The 26,611-nt window shown below is 51.2% G+C and overlaps 1 protein-coding gene across 4 annotated transcripts; it reads right to left on the reverse strand.

Moving 5' to 3' along the window:
* P2RY6 (pyrimidinergic receptor P2Y6) lies at positions 1 to 26,611 on the reverse strand. Of its 4 annotated transcripts, XM_010366850.2 has the most exons (3): positions 26,288 to 26,611; positions 2,810 to 2,895; positions 788 to 2,107 (listed from the first exon to the last, which is right to left on the reverse strand). In XM_010366850.2, the coding sequence occupies exon 3, from the start codon at positions 2,071 to 2,073 to the stop codon at positions 1,087 to 1,089; it is 987 nt and encodes a 328-aa protein (XP_010365152.1). In that variant the 5' UTR covers positions 2,074 to 2,107; positions 2,810 to 2,895; positions 26,288 to 26,611; the 3' UTR covers positions 788 to 1,086. The 4 variants fall into 4 exon arrangements, with proteins under 4 accessions (XP_010365156.1, XP_010365152.1, XP_030774892.1 ...); XM_010366854.2 differs by lacking the exon at positions 2,810 to 2,895 and having other exon boundaries at positions 1 to 2,107; positions 26,288 to 26,551; XM_030919032.1 differs by lacking the exons at positions 2,810 to 2,895; positions 26,288 to 26,611 and adding an exon at positions 6,403 to 6,520.

Raw genomic sequence — 26,611 nt, forward strand, 5'->3', positions numbered from 1 at the left:
GTAGAAACAGGGTCTTACTATGTTGCCCAGGCTGGTCTCAAACTCCAGGGCTCAAGCATTCCTCCTTCCTTGGCCTCGCAAATTGCTTACATTACAGGCATGAGCCACTGCACTTGGCCCCCTGCCTCTTCTAAGAAACTTCCCCTGATTACTCCCTCCATTGGCCTCCCACTGCCTGGAGCATCTGGCCAACTCTTGCCCTTGTCTGGAGGCTGGCTGAGGCACAGCTCCCATTTTCTCGGCTTTCACACATGCAAGGCCATGTGTCCTCTGCTCCGGCCCCGTGCCTGTCTGCCCAGGGCAGATCCCAGCACAAGGCTGGTCCAGCTGGATATGTACCTGAGTTGCACTAAAGTGTTCCCCACTTCTGCTTGCCAAGTTTCCACGCAGCCCTTGACATCTGGCTCAGATGCTCCCTCCTCAGAGAGCTCTTTCCTGACTCCTTGGACTGGGTCATGGACACCCTCTGTGTACCCCCTCCCTGCAGCCATGCTTCCCTCTGTCACAACCCTAATGTTGCTGTGCCAGTCTGTACTTCCAGCAGTTGGGAACCTGTATGGACCAGGGCTAGGACTGGTTCTTCTAGGGCCCCAGAACCAACCCAGGCCTGAGCACAAGGTGTCAGTAAAGGCTTGCTAAATAAATGGAATATCACTCCTCTCCAGAGAGCTCATAGTCATCCCTCAAAACCCAGCTCAAATGCCCCTTCCCAGAAGCTCTCACTTCCCCCTCTCATCTTCCCTCACCCGCTTCATTGGTGACTCAAAGCATGGAACATACCCCTTGATGACAGTACACATCACACTGTATTTTTGTGAGCACCTTAATGTGGTTTCCCCAGGTCTCCATGGCTGACTAGGACCTCTCAAACGCCAGGCCCAAGTCTGTCCATCTCCATGCCCACAGGGCCTGGACCAGAGAAGGGGCTGAAGAAATAGTTTTTGGTGAGCTTCTGGGTCCTGTGAGGGACCTTACTCCATGCCCAGCTGAGCTGAGCTCTAATTCTCTGCCTGGTTTGGGGTTGGTGGGGCTCCTGGTGCCCTGGACACAATGGCAAACATGAAGGCTGCCCAAGCCCTGGAGGACTTAGCGACCCTGCCTCTGCCATTTGGCTGTGAGTTTCTGTAGGAGCTCATGTGGTCGTCGGCGGAACTTCTTCTGGGTGAAGTAGAAGAGGATGGGGTCCAGCACGCTGTTGGCGCTGGCGAACGGCCGCGTGCCTTTGTAGGCTGCCGCAAAGGCCTCCAACACAGGGCAGGGGACGCCTGGCGTCGAGCGCACTGCCAGGTAGGCTGTCTTGGTGATGTGGAAAGGCAGGAAGCTGATGGCAAAGGCAGCGGCCACCACCACCGCCATGCGGGCTGCCTTGCCACGCCGCTCCTGGGCCACAGGCTCAGCTGGGCCATCCTGGCGGCACAAGCGGCGGGCCAGGAGACAGTAGCAGGCCAGCAGGGCAGCAAAGGGCAGCAGGAAGCCGATGACAGTGAGAGCCATGCCATAGGGCATATAGCGGGTGGCCAGGGCAGGCGGGCTGAGGTCATAGCAGACGGTGCGGTTACGCTGGATGCCTGTGGCAGCGAAGACGGCTGTGGGCAGGGACTGGGTTGTCACAGCCAGCCACACGGCTACACACACTAGCCAGGCGGCCCGGCGGCCCCCACGTTTGTGCCAGGGGGCCAGTGGGTGGCAGATGCCCAGGTAGCGCTGGAAACTGATGCAGGTGAGGAAGAGGATGCTGCCATGCAGGTTGGCGTAGAAGAGGAAGCGGACCAGGCGGCAGGCGAAGTCGCCAAAGGGCCAGTGGTCACCTTGGGCATAGTTGTAGATGAGCAGGGGCAGGGAGCAGGCATACAGTAGGTCGGCCAGGGCGAGGTTTAGGGTATACACAGCCGTGCGAGTCAGGGCCCGGCGGGATGTGCAGATCTGGGTAATGACACAGACGTTCAGCGGCAGGCCAGCCGCCAGCACTGCCGAATACACAGGTGGCAGCAGCAGTCGCTTGAAGTTCTCGCGGTAGACACAGGTGGTGGGTGGCAAGCCCAGAGCCTGTCCTGTGCCATTGTCCCACTCCATGGCTGCTCAGGTGAGTTTCCTATGTTCAGGGAGGCTGGGAAAGCAATACGCAGCCTGTCAGTGACATGCTCACTCACCACCCAGCAGGCCCTGCCCCTCCTTGGGCCCTGATCTCCCTGTCTGAACAGTGAGGGCACCAACTTTGTCAACTCTGCTACTCTAACCACCCCATGAAGCCCCACAGAGCCCTCACTTCAAGAAAACTTGTGATACAATAAAGCTCACGCTTGGGAGCAATCTGATTCATTTTGTGTGTGTGTGTGTGTGTGTGTGTGTGTGTGTGTGTGTGTATATATATATATATATATATATATATATATATTTTTTTTTTTTTTTCCCCTTCGGCCTTCCTAGTGAACTTCTATTCATTCTTCAAAGCCCTGATCATATGTTTCTTTCTCTGTTAGTGGAGACTGATGGACTTGGGTTTGAATCCTAACTCTGTTATGTATTTGCTATGTGACCTTGATTTCATTTCACCTGAGAAAAGGGGGAATGTGGTGCCTGCCTCTCAGGGATGTCAAGAGGTTAGAAGCACTAAATCATACTGTGCAGGGCTGCCAGGGACTCCCTGGGGTGTGGAGACTCTGGTCATGGTGGATCCGCATGTCTCTCACAGACTGGGACCCGCCTGAGGAGAGGGGCCAGGTCCGGTGTCTCTCTGGTCTTAGTCCAGGGTCTGGGGCAGAAAGGGCCCTGATAACTCTTAGTTAACCAATATGAAGGGTCCACACACCAGGGGCTCACTGAGGACCGCACCCATCTCCTCAGCCTGAACTCCACCTTTCAAAGCCATGGTTCTTCTGGCAGAGGTCTTGTTATCTGTAAAATAGGGGAAGGAGGTGATACCCAGTTCCCCAAGGCCTCGTTCCACTTGAGGCTACAAAGGCAGGTTTGGTAGAGCCTCTGACAACACAGCGCCTGCTAGTGCCCAGAGTGAAAACAGCATCCCTGAAGGCAGATGGGTGAGGGACCAAGTCATCTGTTTACTTTACAGAGATGGAAATCCAGGCACAGTGAGGGGCAGGGACTGCTCCTTCTTCCTTCGTAAGTCAGAGCAGAGTCAGAACCAGAACCCAACTGCCCAATCCAGAAAAGGCAGCTTAGTGTAGCCCACAGACATGGGATGTAGAGGTTACATGACCAACTTCAGAGCTAGGCAGGCCTGGATTTAAATGTTGCTCCCCCACTTCCGTGCTGTGTGAAACAGGTCATGTCACAGTGTCCTCATAAGTGACGTGGCCAGCGTCCTCATCAGTGAAATGTGTGGTGATGACATTCAGTAGTGCTCAATAAATGCTATGCCATTGCATTCTACATCTTGTCCCTCCTCTCATTCTTTCGGGCTGGGTTTTGGGAGAGCCAGCAGCACAAATACCCTAAGGGGTTCCTTGATGGGGTAAGTCTGACTGCTAGACGCTCACCTCTAAACTGACATTGCCATATTACTGGTGTCTAGAGAAAATTTACAACTAAAATCCAATGGGCCTTTGAGATAATGAATCTAATCCTCCTCTTTTCCCATTTTACAGACGGGAAAAATTGAGGCCCAGAAAAAATATGAAGTTCTGCAAATACACTCAGTGGGTGGTAAAGGGTTCAGGCAAAGTATATGGACTCTGGTCCAGATGCTTAGGTTCAAGTCCCAGCTATGCCACGGATGAGTTATGTGGTCTTGGGCATACTAGTTAACCTCTGTCCTCCAGATTCCCCATCTGTAAAATGAGATGAGATAGTACTTGCCTTATAAGATTGTTGTGAAGATCAGTGCCTGGCATGGGGCCAAGTGTTTTCTGTTCTAAATATACCTACTAAGTAAGGTTATGGGATTTTAAAAAGTTATATTAGAGAAAAATACATTCTTCCCAACTTACAATTTCATTTTGGTGAAGCTATTTTACCCCAGTTCTGGGCAAAATGATAGTGTTGGATTCTCTGTCTGCAGCCCACATCCCATGTCACCCTCAGTTACCAAAGATTCTTTGTGGGGCTTTAGACCATATGCTAGGAGTGCTGGGTGCCCAGCTAGGACAAGGCAGGCACAACGAGGAGACCAGAGGAAGAAACATAGCAGCCCCCCACAGCATAGCCATGAAGCCAGGATTAGCACAGGCAGAGAACGTCCATGCATCTCTTCATTCATTGGTTCGGGCCATTCTCATTCACACGTTCATTCTCTTGTTTTCACATGACAGGGATTCACTGAGTCCTCTCTACCAGCTAGATACATGAGGGCATAGTGTATAGGTGGACATGGATATATGGGGATACAGATACAGATATTCTAGTCTGATGGAGGAGACCAGTGTGAACCACCTGATGGAAGAGACTTTTCAGAGCAGAATGAAAGACAGAGCAAGGCCTGGGTGGTTGACTAGGATTTCCATGGGTGGAGAAGGGTGGGAGGACACTCCGGGTGAGGAGGAAGGTTGAGGGACACAGCACCCCTCTACCATGTTCCCCTCCTCACCATAACCCTCTGTTCTTGCAGACTGATCTCCTCTCACACAGGGTCTGACAAAGAAATCTGAGGAGAAAGAAAATTGCTGGTTCCGTGGGGCTGGCCTTTGAGATGCAGCCTCTGCCCCTCCCTGACCCCTCTCCTCACACAGGGTCTAAGGAGACCAGTCTGCAAGGGAAGAGGGTTGTGGTGAGGAGGAGAACATGCTAGAGGGGTGCTGCATCCCTCAACCTTCCTTTGGAAGGCCTTCACCCTCAGATCCCACCCCCAGGGACAGCCCTCTGTCTCAGATAACTGGGGACTACAGTCTGCCACTTGCACACCCTGGTGAGACTGATCCTCCTGGGACCCCCTCCCCTCCCTCTTGGAAGGAGGCAGGGGGCTGCAGGAGGGGATCCAGTGCACAGCTCTCTGGGAAAACCTTCAGGGCTGTGTCAGGAAAGACAGGCCTGACCATCACCCCGGCTCCCTTGTCTATTTTCTGAGGACCTAGGAGAGCTGAGCTGTTCTCCCAGTTCGTGGCAGGGGCTGGCCTCAAGGAGGGTGCTCTTGGCTCCCACCTCCAGGCAGCAGCTGACCTTGGCGCTGACATCTGTCACTAGCTCTTGGGTCCAAGTCCTGGACCAGACCAGACCCCAGCCTCTTCCTGAGCTGGACTCTGCCCATGGTGCGGGGGGCTTGCTAACAAGTGGCTCTGACTACATCCTTCTCTCCATTCCTCTGCCCTTTGGGGGAAAGGCCCAAACCCTTTTCCTGACATTCAAGACCCCTGCCAAGCCCTCCAGCCCTATCTGAAGTACACCAGGGCCACTCTGCTCTTGCCTCTTCCTCTTTCGTCACACATTCCCAAGACGTGGAGACTCCCACACAGCCAGTGGCAGCCAGAGAGCCAGACTCCCTCTGCAGCCTCCCCATCTCCACTATTCCCTTCACACAAAGTGCCATTCAACTAATCTCCATTCATCAAAACCCTAAGTATCTATCTAGCTCCAGATCTCACCTTGCTTCATTCTTTTTTTTAATCCCCCCAGCTGGGTGGAATCCCTTCCTCTGGGCCTCCTAACTCTGTGGGCCTCCTTTAAGTCAATGCTGAACCCAGCCTTCCTGCCCAAAGTCACAGTTCCTTGCGTCTACCTGCCCCTCATCCCCCACAACCCCTGCACTGGCCCATGGCCCCAAGATGCACTGACACTCACAGGCAGCCTCCTGTCCCTGCAGCACGCTGGTGGTCCAGTGTGTTGGGGCAAAGGGAAGCCAGACCTGAGGCTCCCCACTCTCCCGCTCTCAGCTAGGCTGCAACTCATCTGACAGGGTGAGCAGCTTCAGCTTCCTCTGTTTCCTGGCAGGACTGTCTCTGACTAAAAGAGTCTCTGTGGGGGCCACCGGCTCCCTGCCATCCCCAACACCACGCCTAGCGCCTGGCGGAAACTGGGCTTAGAGGAGCAAGGCGGTGGAAAAAAGGCGTCCTTCCTGGAACGCTCCTCTACCCCAGCAGGGGAAAGAGGGGGGTGGGGGCAGAGGAGGAGGGGTAGGGGAGAACCAGAGGCTGTCAGCCCCATAGAACCAGCAATTTTCTTTCTGCTCAGCCGTCTCTCAGTCTTCGCAACTGTCAAATGGGTAGGGCAGTGATTAGAGAGCTCGTGGCTCCTCCTTTAGCTATAACACTCAGAGCCACGGGGAGTCCATCCCTCCTCCCAGCCATTCACTCCCCCATCTAGCCTTCCTTCCCTCATTCAATAGCTCACTCACCAACATGTCCATCTACCCATCCCTCCATGTGGCAATCCACTTATGTACATACTTACTCAGCCCCTTTCTCCCTCCCTCTTTCCCTCTTCTCCTTTTCTCCACACACATTTATCGAGTACCTACTATATGTCACCAGATCCTCCTACGTTCCCCCATTTCACAGTGACTGCTTCTTCCACACAGCAGGTGCAGAGCGCATAAGGAGTGATGGACATGGGCTGTGGAGATAGATGTGATGCCCCTGAGGACCCAGTTGCCTGTGCCACATCCTCCCCGTCCCCTCCTCACCACCAAACTGGCCTCAGAGATGTTAGGAGACCAGAGCAGGAGATGTGGCTCCTCATTGTCCCGGGGAGGCCAGATCCAGAGTGGGAAGCAACAATCCAAGAGGGTGACCTGGAGGAGGTGGGCTTTGATTTGGAGCAGCTGAGGTAGCAAGGCGGGTGGCAGGGGAGGATTGTGTGGGGAAAGAATGTTGCCTTGGGAGTTTGAGGCCCAGGTTCTTACTCCACCTTTGCCCCCAATCACTGACTAGATAAGCCCCTTCCCTTCTCTGAGCCTCCTGGGTAGAATACAGTCATACTGACCACCAGTGTGCTGGGAGGATGAAGTGCCACTCAGGGTGGCTCATCTTCTACCCTGGGAGGTACAGAGGAGACTCTTAGAGCCTAGAGCATCAGAGCTGAAGGTGCCCTTAAAGGCACCGATCTCACCCTAAAGCCATTTTTACAGGCAAGGGGATTGAGGAATAGAGTGGGAACGCAAAGTTTGGATCACACTGAGAAAAATCAGGTTTGAACTTCTGATAAACACTTGGTCAGTTGTGCACAGATCAAGCACCTACTGCTTGCTCAGGCCTGTGCTAAGAGGTCACTTCTGCCAGCTGAGTGTGGACCTCCTGGTCGGATTTGACCTGTGCTGTGGCCCAGGAGAGCAAGGCGGCCTTCAGCTCAGCAGCCAGTCCTTTGCTGGGTCCCTGGGACAACCTCCCACAGCCACTCCCAGCAGGATGGGTCACTGTCCCAGGAATGGGAACAGATCTGAGGGCTTCTGGGAGGTGTTGGCCCCAAGGCAGGGCAGGGCAGGGCTTGGGTAAGAAGCCTAAGTGGTCTCAGTCCCTGCAACCTGGATGGATGGGAAACACAAAGCTGTCCCTATCATGTCTTATCCGCCCAGATGTGCGGATCTGGAGACCCCTAATCCCACCGCTCTGCTCAGATAAGGGCACTTGGACTAACCTCAGAGGGGAAGAAAAGGCTCATGGGGTCCCACTTGACAGATGGAGAAAGAAACTAAGGCCAGCTGCCCCTTCCCCACCCTCTTCTCAGGGGTTTAAGGGCATACGAGAGGCCTGGCCTGGCACCTCAACAACCACTGAGTACCCATTACCCACTGGCCTTTTAGTTCTTTGCCTTCCTAACAAAGTCTAGGTTTGAGGGCTCTCAGGACCTTGGAACTACAGCATCCTAGGGCTTGGGACTTCAAAGAATTTAAGGATGACTGAATCGGACCCAAGGAACTGCCCTACTCTCACCGGGCCTTAGCTTTGCCCATGGACCTGGCTAGGCCTAGAGGAGGGGGCGGGGCCTGAGAGGGAGCACTCAAGTCTGAGGGGTCATGGGTGCACCTGGGAGGGAGTAACCTGTAAAGCTCATGGAGAAAGCATGTCCACTGCTGGGCACTGAAGGACCAGAGGGACCTGGACTCACAACAAGGCTGAAGAGGGCATCACAGGCAGGAGGTCCACTGTGGGCAAAGGCACAGAAGTGGGGAATGAGCTTAACCTCTGTGAGAAATTAATAAATATAAAAGCCAGAGCAATGGATGAGCTCTGCAAAGAGGGGGCTTCAGATGGGAGGCCTGAGAGGAGCTGGCCCATCACAAAACCTCCAAGGTGCAGCCTTCTTCTGGCAGAGATCCTCCCTCCTTGACCTCCCAAAGTATTGGGATTACAGGCATGCACCACTATGCCCAGCCACGGCCAGTCTCTCTCCCTCTTTCTTTCTTTTCTTTCTTTCTTTCTTTCTTTCTTTCTTTCTTTCTTTCTTTCTTTCTTTCTTTCTTTCTTTCTTTCTTTCTTTCTTCTTCCTTCCTTCCTTCCTTCCTTCCTTCCTTCCTTCCTTCCTTTCTTTCTTTCTTTCTTTCTTTTCTCTCTCTCTCTCTTTCTTTCTTCTTTTTTTCTTTTCTTTTCTTTTTTTTTAAGATGGAGTTTCACTCTTGTTGCCCAGGTTGGAGTAAAATGGCACGATCTTGGCTCACCGCAACCTCCACCTCCCAGGTTCAAGCGATTCTTCTGCCTCAGCCTCCCAAGTAGCTGGGATGTACAGCCATGTGCCACCATACCAGGCTAATTTTGTACTTTTAGTAGAGATGGGGTTTCTCCATGTTGGTTAGGCTGGTCTTGAACTTCCGACCTCAGGTAATCCACCTGCCTCGGCCTCCCAAAGTGCTGGGATTACAGGCGTGAGCCACTGTGTATGGCCAGTGTTGTTTCTTAAATGCCTATTCTGTGCCAGATGTTTTATCTGCAGTCCTGGGCAATTTGTTGGGGGGTGGATTATTCCCTCCCCTTTACATATGAAGAAACTAAGACTTAGGAAGGGCCAGTGAGTTTTCCAAGCTATCCCAGCCAGGTGGCATTTCAGCACGTTCTTCTTGACTCTAAGGCCCCCTTCTTCATTGTTCCCCCAAAGTTGGAGCTTAGATGCTCAAACCAGGGGATTCCCAGGGGAGTTGGGTCTTCCCTGCGTTGAGACTCTGTAGCCATGAGATGGCACCAGCGGACAGCCAGCCCTGCTCTGTCACACAGCCAGTGAGGGGTGAGGGCAAGGCTGGTCTGCCCACAGCGGGAGGCCTCCCCTCGGGGCTGGCACTGAGCAGCCTCCTGACTGGGTTTCCAGTCTCATTTCCTCTTGACCCACTCCCCAACCTTCCTTCCACTCACCCTCCCCAGATGAGCTCAAGCTCTCATTCTCAGGTCCTCACCCTGGTCAGTGTGGTCACAGGAGCCACTGGGGACATAGCAGGGACAACAGGGTCAGCAGCAAGCCCTATCTGTCTGAGGTAGAGGCCCTGGCCCCAGGCATCCACCACCCATCTCCACCCCAGGTACACCTTTGGCAAAATATGGCAGCCCCTCACCTCACAGCAGGGACAGCCTCTTCCAGTTTCCTTTTTCCAGTTGAGGCAACACCCATGGGGTCAGTTCTAGAGCAGGAGCAATTCACTATGGACACAGGAAGAAATGACAAGGGGCCCAGCCCTTCAGGCTGCTTAGATCCTATGGTCTCAGGATAAACTTTACATGACCCCAGAGCCTCCCCCATCCCCTGAGGCCTTCATATCTAGCGGGGATGAGGGGATCTGTTGGCCAAAGGCAGGAGCTGGAAGCCTGAGTCACTGTCTGCCAGCCAGCTGAGGCAGGAACCAGCTCAGACCAAGCTGGATGTGGAAGAGGCTTCCTAACCTTGGCCTGCCTGCCTGCTGGGAAATAAAGGCCTGGAAATCCCCTTGCTGGGCCCCTGACCAGTGAGTTAGCGGCAAGGGCACAGGATGCCAAGGGTCAAGAGTTAGCTTCCTTCCCCTAAGGAGTCAGACAGGCTGGGATCGACCACCAACTTGCTGTGTGACCTAGGGTAAGCCACCTACCCTCTCTGAGCCTGGGTAAACAGGGCTACTTATGGTGCCTACCTACCATACAGAGTCACTATATCCTCTGTGCCCCAGTCATCAACACAATCCTGACTCTGGACAGCCTCTAGCCTGAGGCAGGGTTGCCCTGGAGCCCACCTGAGGCCAGCTTGAGGCCAGGTTCCTAATGTAAGTGCCTCCCTGGCACCCAGAAGACAGAGGGCCGGAAGCAGAGTCCTCTCACCTGGAGGAGTTCTGGTCCTACCTGTGGCATCTGGCTGGCTACAGAATGACAAACCTGGCAGAAGGGAACATGGAAGGCAGGGGCTCTGATTTCTCTTCTCCTTTCCCATTTCCCCTTCTCACCTCCGGCTCAACAGGAATTAAATCTAAAACTGAAACAGCCATTTTTAGTGAAAAGAAGAGGAAGCTGCAGCTTTGGGGAATTTGGGGGTTGGGGCTGCTTCCTTTGGTTTCTCTCCAGCCTCTTCAAGCTTAGCAAAGATGGAACTTACATCTCCCAAGACCCCACTATGTATGAGGGGCCCCAGCTGCCCAAGAGTGCACCCAGAAGCCCCACCACAACCTGGACACGTGTATTAATTGAGCACTGATGATAAACCAAGCATTGTGCAAAATGCTTAATGTGCGTTGTCTCATTCACTCTTCAAAACTACTGTTTCCACTTTACAAATGAGGTGACTGAGGCACCACAAAGTCAGCAACAGGTTCTTTCTTGGGAATGTGAATGAAGAGGGTTAGAGACCACGCGGCCCCAGTGGGCACAAGGCTGAGAGGTCAAGGGCAGCCCTGAGACTGAGGAACTGTGGATAGCACAGAGGCCCAGGGAGCAGCTGTGACAGGGCAGCTCCCAGTGAGCAGAGGGACGGCCTGTGGTGCCCAGCCCTTATAAGTCCACGCTTATAGGGCCACCGCACCTTCCACCCAGTGCTCCAGGAGATCCCCAGGGCCTCCTAAAAAACTCTCCCCTGGAGATAGTGGGAGAGGCTCTCGGTGCCTTGCTTGGACCACCAGGCTGTCCCATTTGTTTGTCTCCTTGTGGGAGAGGCTACTTGGTTCTCCCTTCAAGAAGGAACCTGCTGCTTAGCTGCAAGTAACACAGTTGGCTGATGGCCTCAGTTAGTGCCTTAAGGATCTGCCCATCCTCCCAGATAACCAGGCTTCAGTCTGTGGGGGAACAGATGGCCCAGGTCCAGCTGCCTGGCTAGCCTAGCAGTCATTGTTCAGCCCCTCTGTAGCTTCTTCACACTCAGTTCCCAGATCCCCTCTTATCATGATGACCCTGCCCTCTGATTTTCCTTTGGGGGATCCCCCTTCTCCCATCTAGAGTCTTGGGGATCTGGGAGTGATGGGTCTGTGATTGAAGCCTGCCAATTAGAGAAGAGTGGGCCCCTCAGGCCTGTAACTGGCTTGGGTGGAGGAGTGATCTTCACTGCATGCCTCAGAGTCAATTCTGGTGCTTTTACTGGAGCATCGGGAAGGAGACAGGTCTTCCACAGCATTTGCAAAGCTAGTAGAAAGCGAGGCAGGAGCTGCTGGAGCCAAGTGAACTAAGTTCCAGGCACTGTCCTGGGTGATGGAGATATTGCCACCAGGGAGAAGACTGTCCACATAGAAAGCCAAGGAATGGCAGAGATGATAGACGGGGATGCATCGTTTCCTGAGAACAGCATTGAGTGCCTGGTTTCAGCTGTGCCTGAGGTTTTACCTTTGGTGTCATGAGCTGATAAACTCCCGTTTTGCCTTAATCCATTTAACCTAGGATTCTGTCACATGAAACTAGGAGTCCTGCCTGTAGATCTGCACCTTGTGCCCAGGAAGAGAGGTGACATTTCCCTACGGGAAAACTGAGGCCAGAGAGGTTAGGAACTTGCCCAAAGTGCACTATAAACCCACCATGACACCCTGTTTCTCAGGAAGAGTGGCCTAAGAAAGGACAAAGAAATGGAGGTCAGGGGTCAGGGCAGAGAAGACCAGCCAAAGGGGCAGTGTCAGACTCCCTCCCTTTCCTTCTCTAACTGTGCTAGGAACTGGGGACAAGGTCTGCTTTGCCTCTGGGGCCTCAGAGACGAGTACAGGCTTTGGCTCCCAAGAGGCACTGGGAAATGTTGGATGATTGGATCCAGTCTATAAAGATGAGCCCCAGGGCTCTGTCCTTGGTGCTGCCTGGTTCCTTTTTTTTTTTTTTTTTTAATATTTGTCTTGGCTGATGTGGAGATTTGTCAAGCAGAATGAAGGTAATGGGTTCAGGAGTAGCACCTCTGAGACTGCTTGGGTCCCCCAGTCCCCACCTCAGGAAAGGCAGGCCGCCAACCCTGCCAAGTGGTTATTGTGGGTTATGATACTGCCCATTTCCCAGGCAGACCCTGAGGCCCGAAGGTAGGCAGTTTTGTCCACAACTCGTACAGGTAAGGTTTGGGTGTGGAGGGGGAGCCTCAGGGAACTCCTCCCCTCCCGTGAAAGGCAGCCCTTGCCTTGATTCCTGCTCTGATCGTCCCTAGCTCTTCCTAGGGCCTCAGCCCACCTGGCAGAGATAAGACATCCAGCTGGACCCAGGGGTCAATGACAGGCCTCTGAGTTCCAAACAGTCAAGGCTAGGGAGGCCTTAAGGTCACCCGACCCAGAGGTCTCCCCACCATCCCCTCAGAGAAGGGGGCTCTCTGAAGCCTTCCTGATTGGGCTTATTTGGCCCCTGCCTGCATACTTCCCATTACAGGGAGCTCACTCCTCTCCTAGGCCACTGCATTCCACCTTGAGAAAGCCCACTGGGAGATATGCTTTGTCACACCAAGCCCCGAGATCTGTCCCTAGTGACTGCTCTCCCACACCGGTCCAGCTTGCCCCTGGGGCCATAGAGCTTGGCTGCCCCAGGACACCCTGCAGAGATTGTCCCAAGACCATCCATCTATTGGTCTTCATTCTCACCAGGCAATTTCAGGCACATGTCCAGGCCCCAGGAGACCTAGTGGTGGATCCTCAAGGATGAGGCTGTGGTCTGTGACTGTTTTCAAACCTGAAGACAAAATCCTTTGCTACCCTCTGTCCTGTTTCATTGCCTGCCTGGGGCCTGTAAAGGGGGCATGGTCTCTTCTTTTGGGAGGAGGAAACTAAGGCCCCCAACAGCTTAGTTACTTGCCAGGGCCACCAATCCATCAGTGATCTTCCAATCAGCTGAACTGCCTGCTGCCAAACCCCAAATCTTCACCCTCAAACTGGCCCATTTCTGGCCAGTCCAGTGTGGGAAGAAGAGGGCTTTGTGGGTGTCTGAGGGGTGGCCTGGGAGGAAGAGGTCAAAGTCAGGGGCAACTACCTCATTCAAAGTGCAATGTAGGAGGTCAGCAGGCGACAGGTGGCTCCCGCGGTGGAGTGTGCATGAAGAACACAGGACAGGCTTGGTGCGGTGGTTCACACCTGGAATCTAAGCACTTTGGGAGGCCAAGGCGGGAGGATCACTTGAGCCCAGAAGTTCGAGACCAGGCTGGGCAACATAGAGAAAGCCTGTCTCTACCAAAAAGTGTTTAAAAATTAACTGGGTGTGTTGGTGTGTGCCTGTAACCCCAGCTACTTGGGAGGCTGAGGTGGGAAAATCGCTTGAGCCTGGGAGGTCGAGGCTGCAGTGAGCTATGATCACACCACTGCATTCCAGCCTGGACTACAGAGCAAGCCCCTGTATCAAAAAAGGATGCAGGACAGACCCCCTCAGGTGGTCACTTAAATGACACCTTCTCCATGGGACCTTCTCCTACAACTCTAAGCTAAAATTATAATCTCCTACCCAGCACATGCACACGTGTGATTCCCATGCCCCTTCTCTGCTATATTTTTCTCCTTAGCATTTAAAATATATTAATACTCTGTTCTACTTATTTATTGGTCATTGTCTCTCTCTCCTGACTGGAACATAAACTCCACCAGGGCAGGGGTTTTCATGTTTTTTTCACTGCTGCATGTACTTAGGACAGTGTCTGGCATATAGTAGGTGCTCAATAAATATTTATTGAGTGAATGAACAAATAAATTCCAGAGGTGGTTCAATTATGTCTACACAGAGAGGACTGGCTGCACGGGGGACTTTGCTTGAGGCTGTTCATATAGCAAGCTGTAGTTCGTACTTAAGAGTATGTGTTTATTGGGGATTGGGAGCAGATAGAGATTAAATGTGAGCACCAAAGGCCTTTAAGCCAGCCCTGGGGCTGCTTCTGCCTGGCTGTGTGTGTGAGATTTGGGCTGTGAACAGTCCCAGCTGAGAGGGGTGAATAGGACTTGGCCTGGCAGGGCTGGGCAGCCTGCATCTCCCTCCTGCCCGGTCTGAGGTTTTCTCTGGCACTCTCACCTCCCTGCACAGGATCACTCCCTCTGCACTGGGCCCCCGGCCCACAATCTTTCTGGCTTCTTTCCCTTCCCTTGCCAGCCTAGGCCTCCCTCCCAGGACCCAGGATTCCCATGAACACAACCAATCAATTCATGTCCTTCATTCATGGTGCCACCAGACTGCTCCATCCTGCACTGTGGGGCTGAGTAGAGCTGGAGGACATGATTCAGTTGAGTGCCTAAGGCCCTGCAGACCCTGTCACTGCCCCACTTGGCTGGGTCCCCAAACTTCTGTCTGTCCTAGGGCATCCTCTCTCCTCTCTCTTCTAAGCCTTGGCCCCATCTTTCTTGTCAGTCCCATACCCTCAACCCTACCAGCCCTCAACTCCTCCTTCAGAGCAGACAGGCTTTCAGAGGGGCTGCCTTCAGTTTTCCACTGCCCAAATAAACCCCATGTCTGCACCTTCTCTCCTCACCCCTCCACAGCCCCGCGGGACCCCAGGTACCGCCTCCTGCCCCCTCTTCAGCACCCTCCCTGTGCTGCCTCTGCTCGTTCCTTTCCCTCAGCCCAAACACTCTCCACTCCCCAGTCTCTCTCTCTCATCTGAGCAAAATGTCTTCCTTGACCTCTTGTGCCTCTCCGTCTGTTCCTCTTCCTTCCTGCACAATCAAGCTTCTGGAAGAGTCACCCACAAGCCCTGCCTCTACTTCCTCCCTGTACCCATTTCTCACCCCCTTACAGTCAGGCCCAGGGTAGAGCAAGGAGCCTTTGGGCCCAGCTCCGGGAAGAGCAGTGGGTACTCTGTCTTCTGGGTGAGGCTGGCAAGATGGAACCAAGGAGCCATCGACTGCCTGAGCTCCATCCACAAGGAAATCTCCAAAGTGATCTTGACAACACAGGCCTTGGGGAGAAAACAGGCCACTGAGGGTGACTGGGCTTGACATCCCTGAGCACCACTCAGGGCTGGTGCAGGGTTTGGGGAGGAGAGCCACCTCTCTGGCTTCCAGGAAAGGGCCTGGACTCTGCCTGGAAGGTGGGCAGGGATCAGGGCTGGCAGGGGCACCTCCAGGACATCTGTTTAGCAGGGGATTAGGGAGGTGACTGGTTGGGATGATACGTTTGCATGGCTCATGACACTGGTTTGAGAAAACATCAATGGTTTCTGTCACAGAATAGGAGGGGTCGTTGCTTATGGAGCAGGTGAGGGTGGGGGTACACGGCTCTCCAGATTACTCCCTGGCACTGCCCCTGGGGACACAAAATGTGAGGATTCCCTCCTGCAACAGGTATGTCCTCAGAGTTCCCCAGAAAACCCAGAGTTCTTCAAGCCCCAGACCATGGAATTAGATCCAAATGCTCAATCCCAGCATTTGTACCCCTCTGTCACCCATCACTGTTCCCTCTGCAAAGCTTGGCACTCAACAGATGTGGGGGTTCCCGTCCTGACTCCACAGCTTATGAGCTGTGATTTTACCTCTCTGAGCCTCAGAGTCCTTAATTTTAAATACTGTCAACAGTCACAGCATCACTGGGGGCTCAAATGAAATAGTGGATCTAGATCACTAGCCTAATATCTAGTGCACAGTAAGTATTTGCTCAGTGGGGCTTCTATTATCGCCCATAATTTTATCATAGATCAGCCAAACTCATGAGAAATGACCTCCCTTGCAAGCCTTGCTCCCTTCCTTTCTCCCTCCCTCCCTCCATTCATTCACTCATTCGCCATGCATTTACAAGGAGTCTCACAATGTGCAGGCACTTTTCTGGGCTCTGTCCTTTGAGGAGCCCCTGTTAGTGGAAAAGACAGATGAATATGTACACCCATGGGTCTCTGGGAAGACAAAGGAGGTCTCCAACCCTGTCTGTGGTATCAAGGAAGGCTTCCTGGAGGAGATAATTCTTTGGTGCAGTGTGGAAAGGAAAAGGCAGGTGCTCTAGGCAGAGAGACCTGCTGGAGATGTGGGACCTCAGAGTACCTGCACGTGTTTGTGTTTGCAAGTGCTGAGGGGCCCTGCAGGAGGTAAGACCATGGGGTCATTAGGTCCAGGCCCAACAGGTCTCAAAATGACAGGCTACACATGTGGCCTCTGCATTGAGGGTGCCAGCTGAAGAAAGTCCTCATTGGGAGACCCCTTTCTAAAGCAGGGCAGAGGCATGATCAAATTTGAGACTTAGAAGGTCCCTCGGGCTGCTAGTTGGATGATGAATTGGTTGTGGTTGGATTCAGAGAAAATAGAGCCTAAAAAGGGATTGTGGCCATAGAATGGGGAGCTCCAGGGACCAGCCTGTGGTAGACTCACGTCAAGGATCTCAAATGATAGGCTCACAGCAGTCTTCCCTGCCCCCTAACAAATCCTTACAGCCAGAGTACTGGAAAGACAGATGTCCCACACCAGTCCTCAGGTCACAGGTGGAAAACTGAGATCCAGAGCAGGCAAGAGGATGCTGTAGCCCTGCATGGAGCTTGTGGGGAGCCACCTATCTCTGTGTCCTGTCACCAAGCCTGCTGCTCCAGCCTGGCTCTCCTCTCCAGGGGCAGCAAAGGCATGGCTTTGATAGCGGGAGACTTGGAGGAGTAAAAGGATGACTTGCTCCAACTGCCAGACCTATGCAGGCCCTCCTCCATCAGACAGACTGGGGAGGGGAGCCCTTAGAGCTTCCAGAGTTCTCTCCTCTCCTTTGCACCCATTTTGCGGTGAAGGAAACTGAGACCAAGAGAGGAGAGACATTCGGTTCCTGGGATAGCACAACCATCTGGACATGCGATGTCAGCTGCAGGAGACAGAATACCTGGCCCCGAGGGCTGACCTTGCCCCTGGGCAGCTGGATTCACAGTTCCCGAGGACACTCAGCTGGTGAGGGGTGGAGCTCTAATGGCACCACTGTCTGGCTTCTGCCTGGCCCTCGTGCCCAGCACCATTTCCAGGAGTCACTTCCTTTCCATCCTAGCCTGTGTCTGTAAGCCATGGCTGAGCAGGATAGAACAGGAAGGAACCGTGTGCCATCTCGTCCAGATCACTGTGGATGTGGGCTGGTCCCTTCTTGGATGGAAGAGCCTGGGCCCCACCCTGCCCAAGGGAGCCAGATGTCCTCAGCACAGCTCAGCTAGTCTGTGCCCCACTGGCTTTTCCAGGGTGGGCTTGGGTGGTGAAGCCCGACTCTGGTTCTTGGAGTTTACAGACTTGACCTGGCACCTTGAGTGTCCGGTCTATGCTTGACCTGGACTGTACTAGGGCATGAGGATGGGCTGAGGGAGCGGATGAGCTGATATAGCAGACACAGTTACCAGCCATTTAGAGTAGTCAGTACCAAGTGCCTGCTGTCCTCTAATCCACCTGGAGAGGCCAGCAGGGCAGGACTTGCAATTTCTCTGGTGAAAAAACTGAAGTCCCACTTTATGTCAATCACCAAGCCCTGTTTGTGCTCCATTTTCACATGTCAGACTCCTCTTCTCTTACCCCATGGCCCCTCCTCCGACCTAGACCACAGCCTCCTCATGCTTTCTGGTTTTCCATCTCCAGGGCCAGTCCAGCCCCTTTCTGTGGCCAGATGGACCCTTGCTCAGCAAAAGTCTGACTTCACTGTTTCTCTTTCTACACCCTCTCTATATCTTCCCAGTGCCTGAGGATAAAGGCAAATCCAGTTCCTGTTGACCTCTCCACTCTCAACTCCCACTCCTGCCCCTTGCACGCGATCTGCTGAGCTCTGATTTACTTTCAGTTCCTGCTCTTCTTTTCCCCCTCGTCAGTGCTGTTTCCACCACTGGATTTCTGTCTCCCCACATCTGTGGCTGGTCAACTCCCATTGTAAACTCAGGGACAGGGGACGCCCAGGTCCTGCCCACAGGCGCTCAGTGGGGACAAGGGACATCTACCTGATGATCCATAACCCGAAGCCCCAGAGTCAGTGCCCCAGAGTCCTGCCAGAACACAGGCAGGGAGGGATGGTTCCACAGGAGAGAAAGCTTGGTGAGGAGGTGACAGTGAAATGGTCAAGTGTATGTGGAGGTAAAAGGCAGAGTCCGTGAGAGGCCTGTTGAAGGATGGTGAACAGAGCTGGAGCTGCTCTGCATGTGCTTGAAAAGAGGCCCAAACTAATAATGATGAAAATACGATTGTTGAAGACTTAGTGCGTGCCAGATGTGCATTGCCTCATTTAGTCCTCATAAGGACCCCGCAAGGTGGGACTGGTTATGATCTTCATTTTATACTTCTGGTGGGGAAACTGAGGCACAAAGTTTAGCTCAAGGTAGCACTGGGAGAAAGAATGACTCCTGGGCTATTCTGAACCGAGGCAGCCTGGTTCTAGAATGCATATTCTTAGCTCCTACAATAGAGCAGGGCTGGGCTAGGAAGGATTTCAGGTGGCAGGGAAATCCAGCCCCTCTACTGCTCTGACCCAACCTGCCTGGGGCCAAGACTGCCCTGGCCTCACCCTTCCATCAGTCACAGGGCCTCATAAATGCTGCGTCCTCTAGGAAATCTTCAGGGATCAAATAGAAGGATTCCCTCTACTTCTTCCAGGGCCCTAACAGGAAGCCTAAGGTAAGGGATACCCTTCTAAGCAGAACTTCCCAACCCTGGCTGCCCATCAGATTCCTGGACTCTTTCTGGGGAGGAATGTTTGCCTGTCCAGCATCTCTTCCTATTGGGAGCCTCTCACCCCATTCAGTGGAGATTTTCTTCATTCAAGGTGGTAACCAGACCCAGGATCCATCCAGACCCTTTGCCAGTGATTGGTTCAGGGGCAACCAATTAGAGTTTGCCCCAGGAATTTTTGTGGAATCAGCATGAAAGGTTCTCACTCTTTTTCTCCTGGATTATTAGCTGTGCGGACCATGAAAGCCTGGTGCTTCTGGAAAGAACTTGAGTGAGAATGTAGGAACCTGGTGGAAAGTCAGGAGAGAGCTGTTCATGGCATCCTTGTAAGTGCTGGATCTAGCCATGTCAGATCTAGGTCTACCTTGGACTTTTTATTTATATAAACTGATACACCTTTTCTTGCCCAAGCTAGTTGCATTTGTCTCTTGCAACCAAAATAACCCTGACCACCCAGACACCAAAAGCACAGGCAAGAACAATAACAGCAAATTAAGTAAGTTGAAATTTATCAAAATTTAAAACTATTGTACATCAAAAGACATTATCAACAGAGTTGGAAGGCAACCCACAGAATAGGAGCAAATATTTGCAAACTATATGTCTGATAAGGTATTAATATCTAGAAAGTATGAAGAACTCCTACAAACTAAACAACAAAAGAAACAACCCAATTCAAAAATCAGCAAAGGACTTAGATGTTTTTCCAAAGAAGATATACTAATGGCCAATAAGCACATGAAAAGATGCTCAACATTACTAATCAATAGGGAATGCAAATTAAAACCACGAGATACGACTTCACACCCATTAGGATGGCTGTTACTAAATAAAAAAAAAAAAAAGACCAACCTAGGAAATAAGAAGTGTTGGTGAGGATGTGGAGAAACTGGAAACCTTTGCATTACTGGTGGAATGTAAAATGATGTGGCCTCTGTGAAAAATATTTTGGCTGTTTATCAAAAAATAAGCATAAAATTACCATATAATCCAGCAGTTCTACTCCTAGAATTCCAACCAAAAGAATTGAAGGCAAGGACTCAAACAGAAGTTTATATATAAATGTTCATAGCAGCATTATTCACAATAGCCCAAAGGTAGAAACAAGCTAAACATCTGTAGATGGATGAATAGATAAATAAAATCTGATATATATATATATATATATATATATATACACAATAGATTATTATTCAGCCTTAAAAAATGAAATTCTGATACATACTACAACATGGATGAAACTTGAAAACTTTATTCCAAGAACAGTCAGTCAGTCAAAAAGGGACAAATACTGTATGATTCCACTTATATAAGGTACCTAGAAGAGTCAAATTCATTGAGACAGAAAGTAGAGTGGGGGTTGCCAGGGTTTGAGAGGGTGGGAGAATGGGGAGTGATTATTTAATGGGCATAGAGTTTCAGTGGATAACTTTAAAAAGTCCTGGAGGGCTGGGCACAGTGGCTCATGTCTGTAATCCCAGCACTTTGGGAGGCTGAGGCAGGCGGGCAGATTACATGAGGTCAGAAGTTTGAGACCAGCCTGACCAACATGGTGAAACTCCGTCTCTACTAAAAATACAAAAACTAGTTGGCCATGGTGGTGTGTGCCTATAATCCCAGCTGAGGCAGAAGAATCACTTGAACCTGGGAGGCAGAGGTTGCAGTGAGCCAAGATTGCGCCACTGCACTCCAGCTTGGGTGACTGAACAAGACTCCATCTCAAATAAATAAATAAATAAATAAATAGTCCTGGAGATGGATGGTGATGATGTGATGGTTGCCCAACATTGTGCGTATACTTAATACCAGTGAATTAATTGTACAGTCAAAAAGGATTAAAATCATAAATTTTGTTATGTATATTTTATCATAATAAAAGACAAACAAAATAACAATAAACAAACAAACAAAACTTGGCCAGCACATCTACTGTACTGGGAGACAATTCTCCCAGGGCCAATCAGATTTCTACATGTTTTGTGAGCAGAGACAGACTACCTTTGTTCCAGAGGATCTTTTCAAGGATATTTGTAGAGCAGACAGCCTTGGAAGATAAAGATAAAAATAGTATCCCCTTCTGGAGCCAAAACCAGGTTTATTGACTGTCTGGTGGGCAGGCTTACTGCCCCTTGTGAAAGACGCGGATTGCCTAAGCTCCACGTTCCTTACCTTGTCATGCAAGCCATTGCATGTGCAGGTATTACCTGGACCCCTTTGCATTGTCCTGCAGGAATTGGGGAACAAGTGCAAATGCTGATATTTGGGCTACTTCTGTTGTTGTGAGGAAGAAAGTTCTTTATCTTTAACCAGAAGTCTTGTGTCTTCTGCCAGCATCTATGAAACTATAGCAGGCCAACTCATTGGCTTGGAAGTGTGGTCAAATCACAGGCCCTTCCCACTTTCTTCATACTTTTTGCATCGAAATATCAGGTGGGAGAAAAAAAAAATCTGTATTTCTGGCTCATGCCTGTAATCCCAGCACTTTGGGAGGCCGAGGTGGGCGGATCACTTGAGGTCAGGAGTTTGAGACTGGCCTGGCCAACATGGTGAAACCCTGTCTCTACCAAAAATACAAAAATTAGCCAGGTGTGGTGGTGCATGTCTGTAATCCCAGCTACTTGGGAGGCTGAGGCAGGAGAATCGCTTGAACCTGGGAGGCAGAGGTTGCAGTGAGCTGAGATTGTGCCACTGTACTCCAGCCTGGGTGACAGAGTGAAACTGTGTCTCGAAAACAATTCTGTATTTCTGACATTATGATGCAGTGGGCCAACTTGGGTTTATAGGAATCTTGCCCTAGACCTAAACCCCTGAAGAGCTGGTTTCCTCCTTTTGAAGGCTGCTTCTCCCTTTTCACTCCAGCTGCCAGGACACTCACAGTGAAGTTTCCCTGTTCACCTACCTGAGGACCAACATTCATCTCAACCTTCTATGTAATTTCTATATTCCTGCTCCTGGATTTAAAACAATTAAGATGTAATTCACATACCATAAAATTCAGCCTTTCAAAGTGGACAATTCAGAGGTTTTTAGCATATTCACAAGATTGTGCAACCATCATCACTATCTAATTTCAGAATATTTTAATAACCATAGAAAGAAATCCTGTACCCAATAACAGTTACTCCCCATTCCTTTTTTCCCCATGGCCCTGGAAACTATGAATCTCCTTTCTATATTTATGAATTTGCCTGTTCTGGACATTTTATGTAAATTGAATCATACAATGTTCACCATTTGGTGTCTGACTTTTGCTTAGTGTGTCTTCAAGGTTCATCCATGTTGTAGTATAAATAAAAACTTCTGGCCAGGCGCGGTGGCTCAAGCCTGTAATCCCAGCACTTTGGGAGGCCGAGACGGGCAGATCACGAGGTCAGGAGATCGAGACCATCCTGGCTAACACGGTGAAACCCCGTCTCTACTAAAAAAATACAAAAAACTAGCTGGGTGAGGTGGCGGGCGCCTGTAGTCCCAGCTACTTGGGAGGCTGAGGCAGGAGAATGGCCTAAACCCGGGAGGCGGAGCTTGCAGTGAGCTGAGATCTGGCCACTGCACTCCAGCCTGGGCAACAGAGCGAGACTCCGTCTCAAAAAAAAACAACAACAACAACAAAAAAAACCACTTCATTTTTATGGCTGAATAATATTCCATTGTATGGATAGACCACATAATTGTTTATCTGTTCATCCATGCTGGCATTCTGGGTTATTCCCACTTTTTGGCTATTATGGATAATTCTGTAGCCATTTTAGTGGGTGTAAAGTGGTATTATATTGTGGTCTTGATTTGCATTTCCCTAATTGTACCTTTTCTTATGTTGTCATTCATATTTTACCATTTCATTATATGCTCTGAAGCCTGACATCTTGTGGAACAAGTACCCCATGGAGTGGGAGAGTCATGAGTTTCAGGGACAGATAGTCCCAGGTTTGAACCCCTTTGCATCTACTAGTTATGTGACCTCGAGCAAGTTATTTAACTCTCTGAGTCTCAGTTTCCTCACTTATTCTATGTGAGTTATAGTATTAACCCGTCTTGGTGTTGCTGTTATTATAAGATAAATCTATGACAAACCCCCTGAGTGGGCCTGGCACAAAACAAGTCCTCCATGAATCTCACCAATGAATCCAAGAGTCAGAAGGGGAGATTTACTGCCTGGGAGGAGACCTAGGCTGGGGACTGTTTAGCTTTTAATCTATCATCTGCTTTACTACAGCAACTTTTTACAACAGAGGCATTTCTGTGCCAAACATTAGCCTCTCTGTGCCTCTGTTTCCCCTCCATGCTATGGAGGTGTGTGCTCCTCAGGAGCATGGTGGGCCGCAATGCGAAGGCATGAGGAATGAGACTGCACCATGCTGTCAAGTACTGGTGAATCTGCAGGATAGGTTCTGGCACTTCCAAGTCTGTCTCTTGCCTCAACCATCAGATTAGCCGCTGCCTGAGGCAATTTCTTCCCCCCTCAGACAATGGGCTCTCCTTCTCCTGTGCAGATCTGTCCCCTCGTGCCTCTGTCCCTCAATAGAAGGGACAGGACACTCAGGAACTGTGGGCTGATTTGAAAGGCTGGTTCCTATCCCTCTGGTATGACAGAAACAAGGTTATCCCTCACTCTGAGTTGAGATCTGCCTCCTGGTACCATAGGACAGCCCCAACTCCGTCCCAGGCAAGCAAAACCAGAACTGCCCTGGGAGTCAGGATGCCAGGCTCTGTCTCAGCTACTGCAGAGTTCATCTTCCTGGAGCTCAGTACCCAGCCCAGCCCCTGAGTTCCTAAGGAGCGAGTTGGACCCACTAGCCCCTTGGTCCCTGGCATCCACACAGAGTTGGGCACAGAAGCCACTGACCGAGCCTACACCATCTCTATAGACCAATGACTGCATCTTGTGCAGACCCTGCCCTCTCATGGAACTATTAATGACAGAGCCAGCCCTGGGACAGGGGAAGCAGCAAGATATCACCCCATGCCCGGGCATTGGCCCTAACTAGACAAGCCAACAGTCAGAGAGGGAGAGTCAGAGCCTGGGCTGCCAGATCCCCACCCCAGCCTGAAATAGAAACCCATTTCAGAGACAAATGGGGAAATGGTCCCAAGGCAGGAGGGGGCAGGGTGGGCTGTTGCACCCAGCTTCCTGAGAGTCTCGACGGGCCCCGGGAGTGCTGTAATGGGCACCTGTTGCCAGGCTCTGCCGACTCACTCTAACGCTAAGGAACCAGGAAAGCTAGGTTCAGGGCTCTGGGTGTGGACACTGACAAATTACAGTCCCAGCTCCCACATTGGATAGGATCCTTTAATTTCTCTGAGCCTCAGCTTCCTCTGCTGTAAAATAGGAATAATAATAATCCTGATTGCTTTCTTTTTCTTTTATTTTCTTTCTTTCATTTTTTTTTTTTTTTTTTTTTTTTTGGAGACAGAGTCTTGGTCTTGTCGCCCAGGCTGGAGTACAGTGGCACGATCTCAGCTCGCTGCAACCTCCACCTCCCGGCTTCAAGTGATTCTCCTGCCTCAGCCTCCTGATGATTTCATTTTTGTGTAAAACACTTGACACATTGTAGTTGCTCAATGACAGATCTTGTTGTTATTACCTAACTTTCTCTTTCAGCTCAATTTTGATGGAATGATTTATTCATCTGTTATTTCATTTACTTATTCATTCAGCCAAACAGCCAACACACACCTACTAGGTAAGCCACAACAGTTAATAAAGTTTTCGGAGTTAGGTAAGAATTGAAACCCTAGCGCTGCTGCTAGTTGGCTGGATAACTCTGGGAGAGCCATTTCCCTTCAATAAGCCTCCATTTCCTTGCCTGTAAAATGGGAACAATAAATACCATTTCTGGAGGGCATTGGGATGTTATAAAGAGTCAGTGGCACTTGAGGCGAGCAGTTTGAGACCAGCCTGGGCAACACAGCAAAATCTCATCTCTACAAAATATTTTAAAAAATTAACTGAGCATTGTGACACATGCCTGTCGTCCCAGCAACTTTTAGGTTGAGGCAGGAGGATTGCTTAAGCCGAGGAGTTCAAGGTTACAGAAAGCAATGACGGTGCCACTGTACTCCAACCTGGGTGACAGAGCAAAACCCTATCTTTAAAAAAATAAAAATTCCAAAATAAAAAGGGTCAGTGGGACAGTGGTGTGAAAACAGCCAGTGCATAGCCACTGATGGAAAAACAGGTGGCAAGTGGGCTGTACAGAGAAACCAGGCAAGCTTCTGGCAGAACAGGCCATGCTGGGAGCTACTGGTAGTCGGGCCTCCAGAGACAGCCACAGGATAAGACAAGGGCAGGAGAGAAGAGTCGGCAGGCTCAGAAACAATTGCCAGGTTTCCGGACCATGGCCCCCTCCCTTTCTGATAAACTGACAAACAGGGAGGAAATGCAAAAAAAGGTTGTAAGAGTTTTAGAAGAGTCCCCCCCACCCAGCCAGTCATACACACACACACATACACTGGAAGCTGGACGTTCTCACTCTCGCATACACACCCAGGGGCTTGGCACACACACAGTTGCACCTTCTGGGGCACAACACTTTATGTTTGCAAAGGGCCTTCTTATTTTTCATCTCATTGATACTGAGGGGTGGAGAGGTTCCCTGAATCTGACCCATTCTAGAGCTGGCAAGAGAAGAGAGTCCCAAATATCTTCAAGAGTTGGGACTGAACGCATGGGCTGGGCTGCCTGTTTTCTCTGTGTGGGTGTCAGCAGAGCTGAATGGCAATAGAAACTCCGGAAAAGTTTTAACCCAGCTCTCCCAGATAGGTCCTTTCACCCTTAACAGGTCACACCTGGACTCAGGGACTCATTCTTTTTTTTTTTTCCAAACCACTCTCGTGGGCCCAGCTCCAGGCTGTCTTAAGATTTAGCTGGAATGGCAGAGGTGAGAGGCTTCCCAAGGGTCTCCTCTGTGGACAATTATTCGGTCACTAATCCTTCCTACTCACTCCCTCAACCAAAGTTCCTGGGGAGTTCTGGGGGCAGGGCCCAGCCTCCTCTGTGAGGGCTGCTCTCCAGCATACTACACTTAGCAGTGTTCACATAGCAGCGAGAGACCACTGTTGCCCCCATTTTAGAGAGGAAGAAATTGAGGCCCAGAGAGGAAAAGTGTCCTTGCCAGCCATTTGGACTCATACCCAGACCTTTGTGGCTCTGAGTCCTGCCTGAGCTATTCCACTTCTTCAGCAAGGCACAGCCCAGCACCAATGTGTCCATCTCCTCCCCGCCCCCGCTGACCCCATCCTGCGTGCCTCAGCCCTCCGTGCTATGCAGTCTGCAGGCTCCAGGCATAGTCAGGCAGAGGAAGGAGGAGGACCCCAGTGTCTGCCCCAATGCTGCTCTTGCCTGTGATGAACCTCGGTGGCTGCAAGTGGACTGCATGTACTCAGGAAGATGCTAGGGGAGCTGAGGGGCGTAAGCCCTTCCAGGCATGGACCCAGAAAACTCACCCAGGAGTTAGCGAGTGCCCCGCTTGCAGTCCGTGAAGTGCTGGAGCAAATACCCACTCGTGGAGCAGCCCCTGCTACCAGTCAGTTCTATGCCTGAAACTGTCGCGTGCAATGTCTGGCAGAAGTCTGGAGAGGCAGCAGATGAGGAAACCGAGAGACTTGGGGAGAGGAAGTAACTTGCCACAGCACAGAGCTGGCAAGCAGCAGGGCCAGGACTCGAATCCTGAGAACCCTGAAGCTCAAGTCCTTTACACCAATGCTGACTCATCCTCTACCCAGCTGCCCGCAAGTCACTTTCTTCACCCTCTGTTTGCTCACCCAAAC

The sequence above is a fragment of the Rhinopithecus roxellana genome, chromosome 15, assembly GCF_007565055.1.
Source record: "Rhinopithecus roxellana isolate Shanxi Qingling chromosome 15, ASM756505v1, whole genome shotgun sequence".
In the NCBI taxonomy this organism is placed as follows: domain Eukaryota; kingdom Metazoa; phylum Chordata; class Mammalia; order Primates; family Cercopithecidae; genus Rhinopithecus; species Rhinopithecus roxellana.

Excerpts from the sequence above, each read along its gene's own strand:
- P2RY6 (XM_010366854.2), bottom strand. The coding sequence starts at position 2,073 with ATGGAGTGGGACAATGGCACAGGACAGGCTCTGGGCTTGCCACCCACC.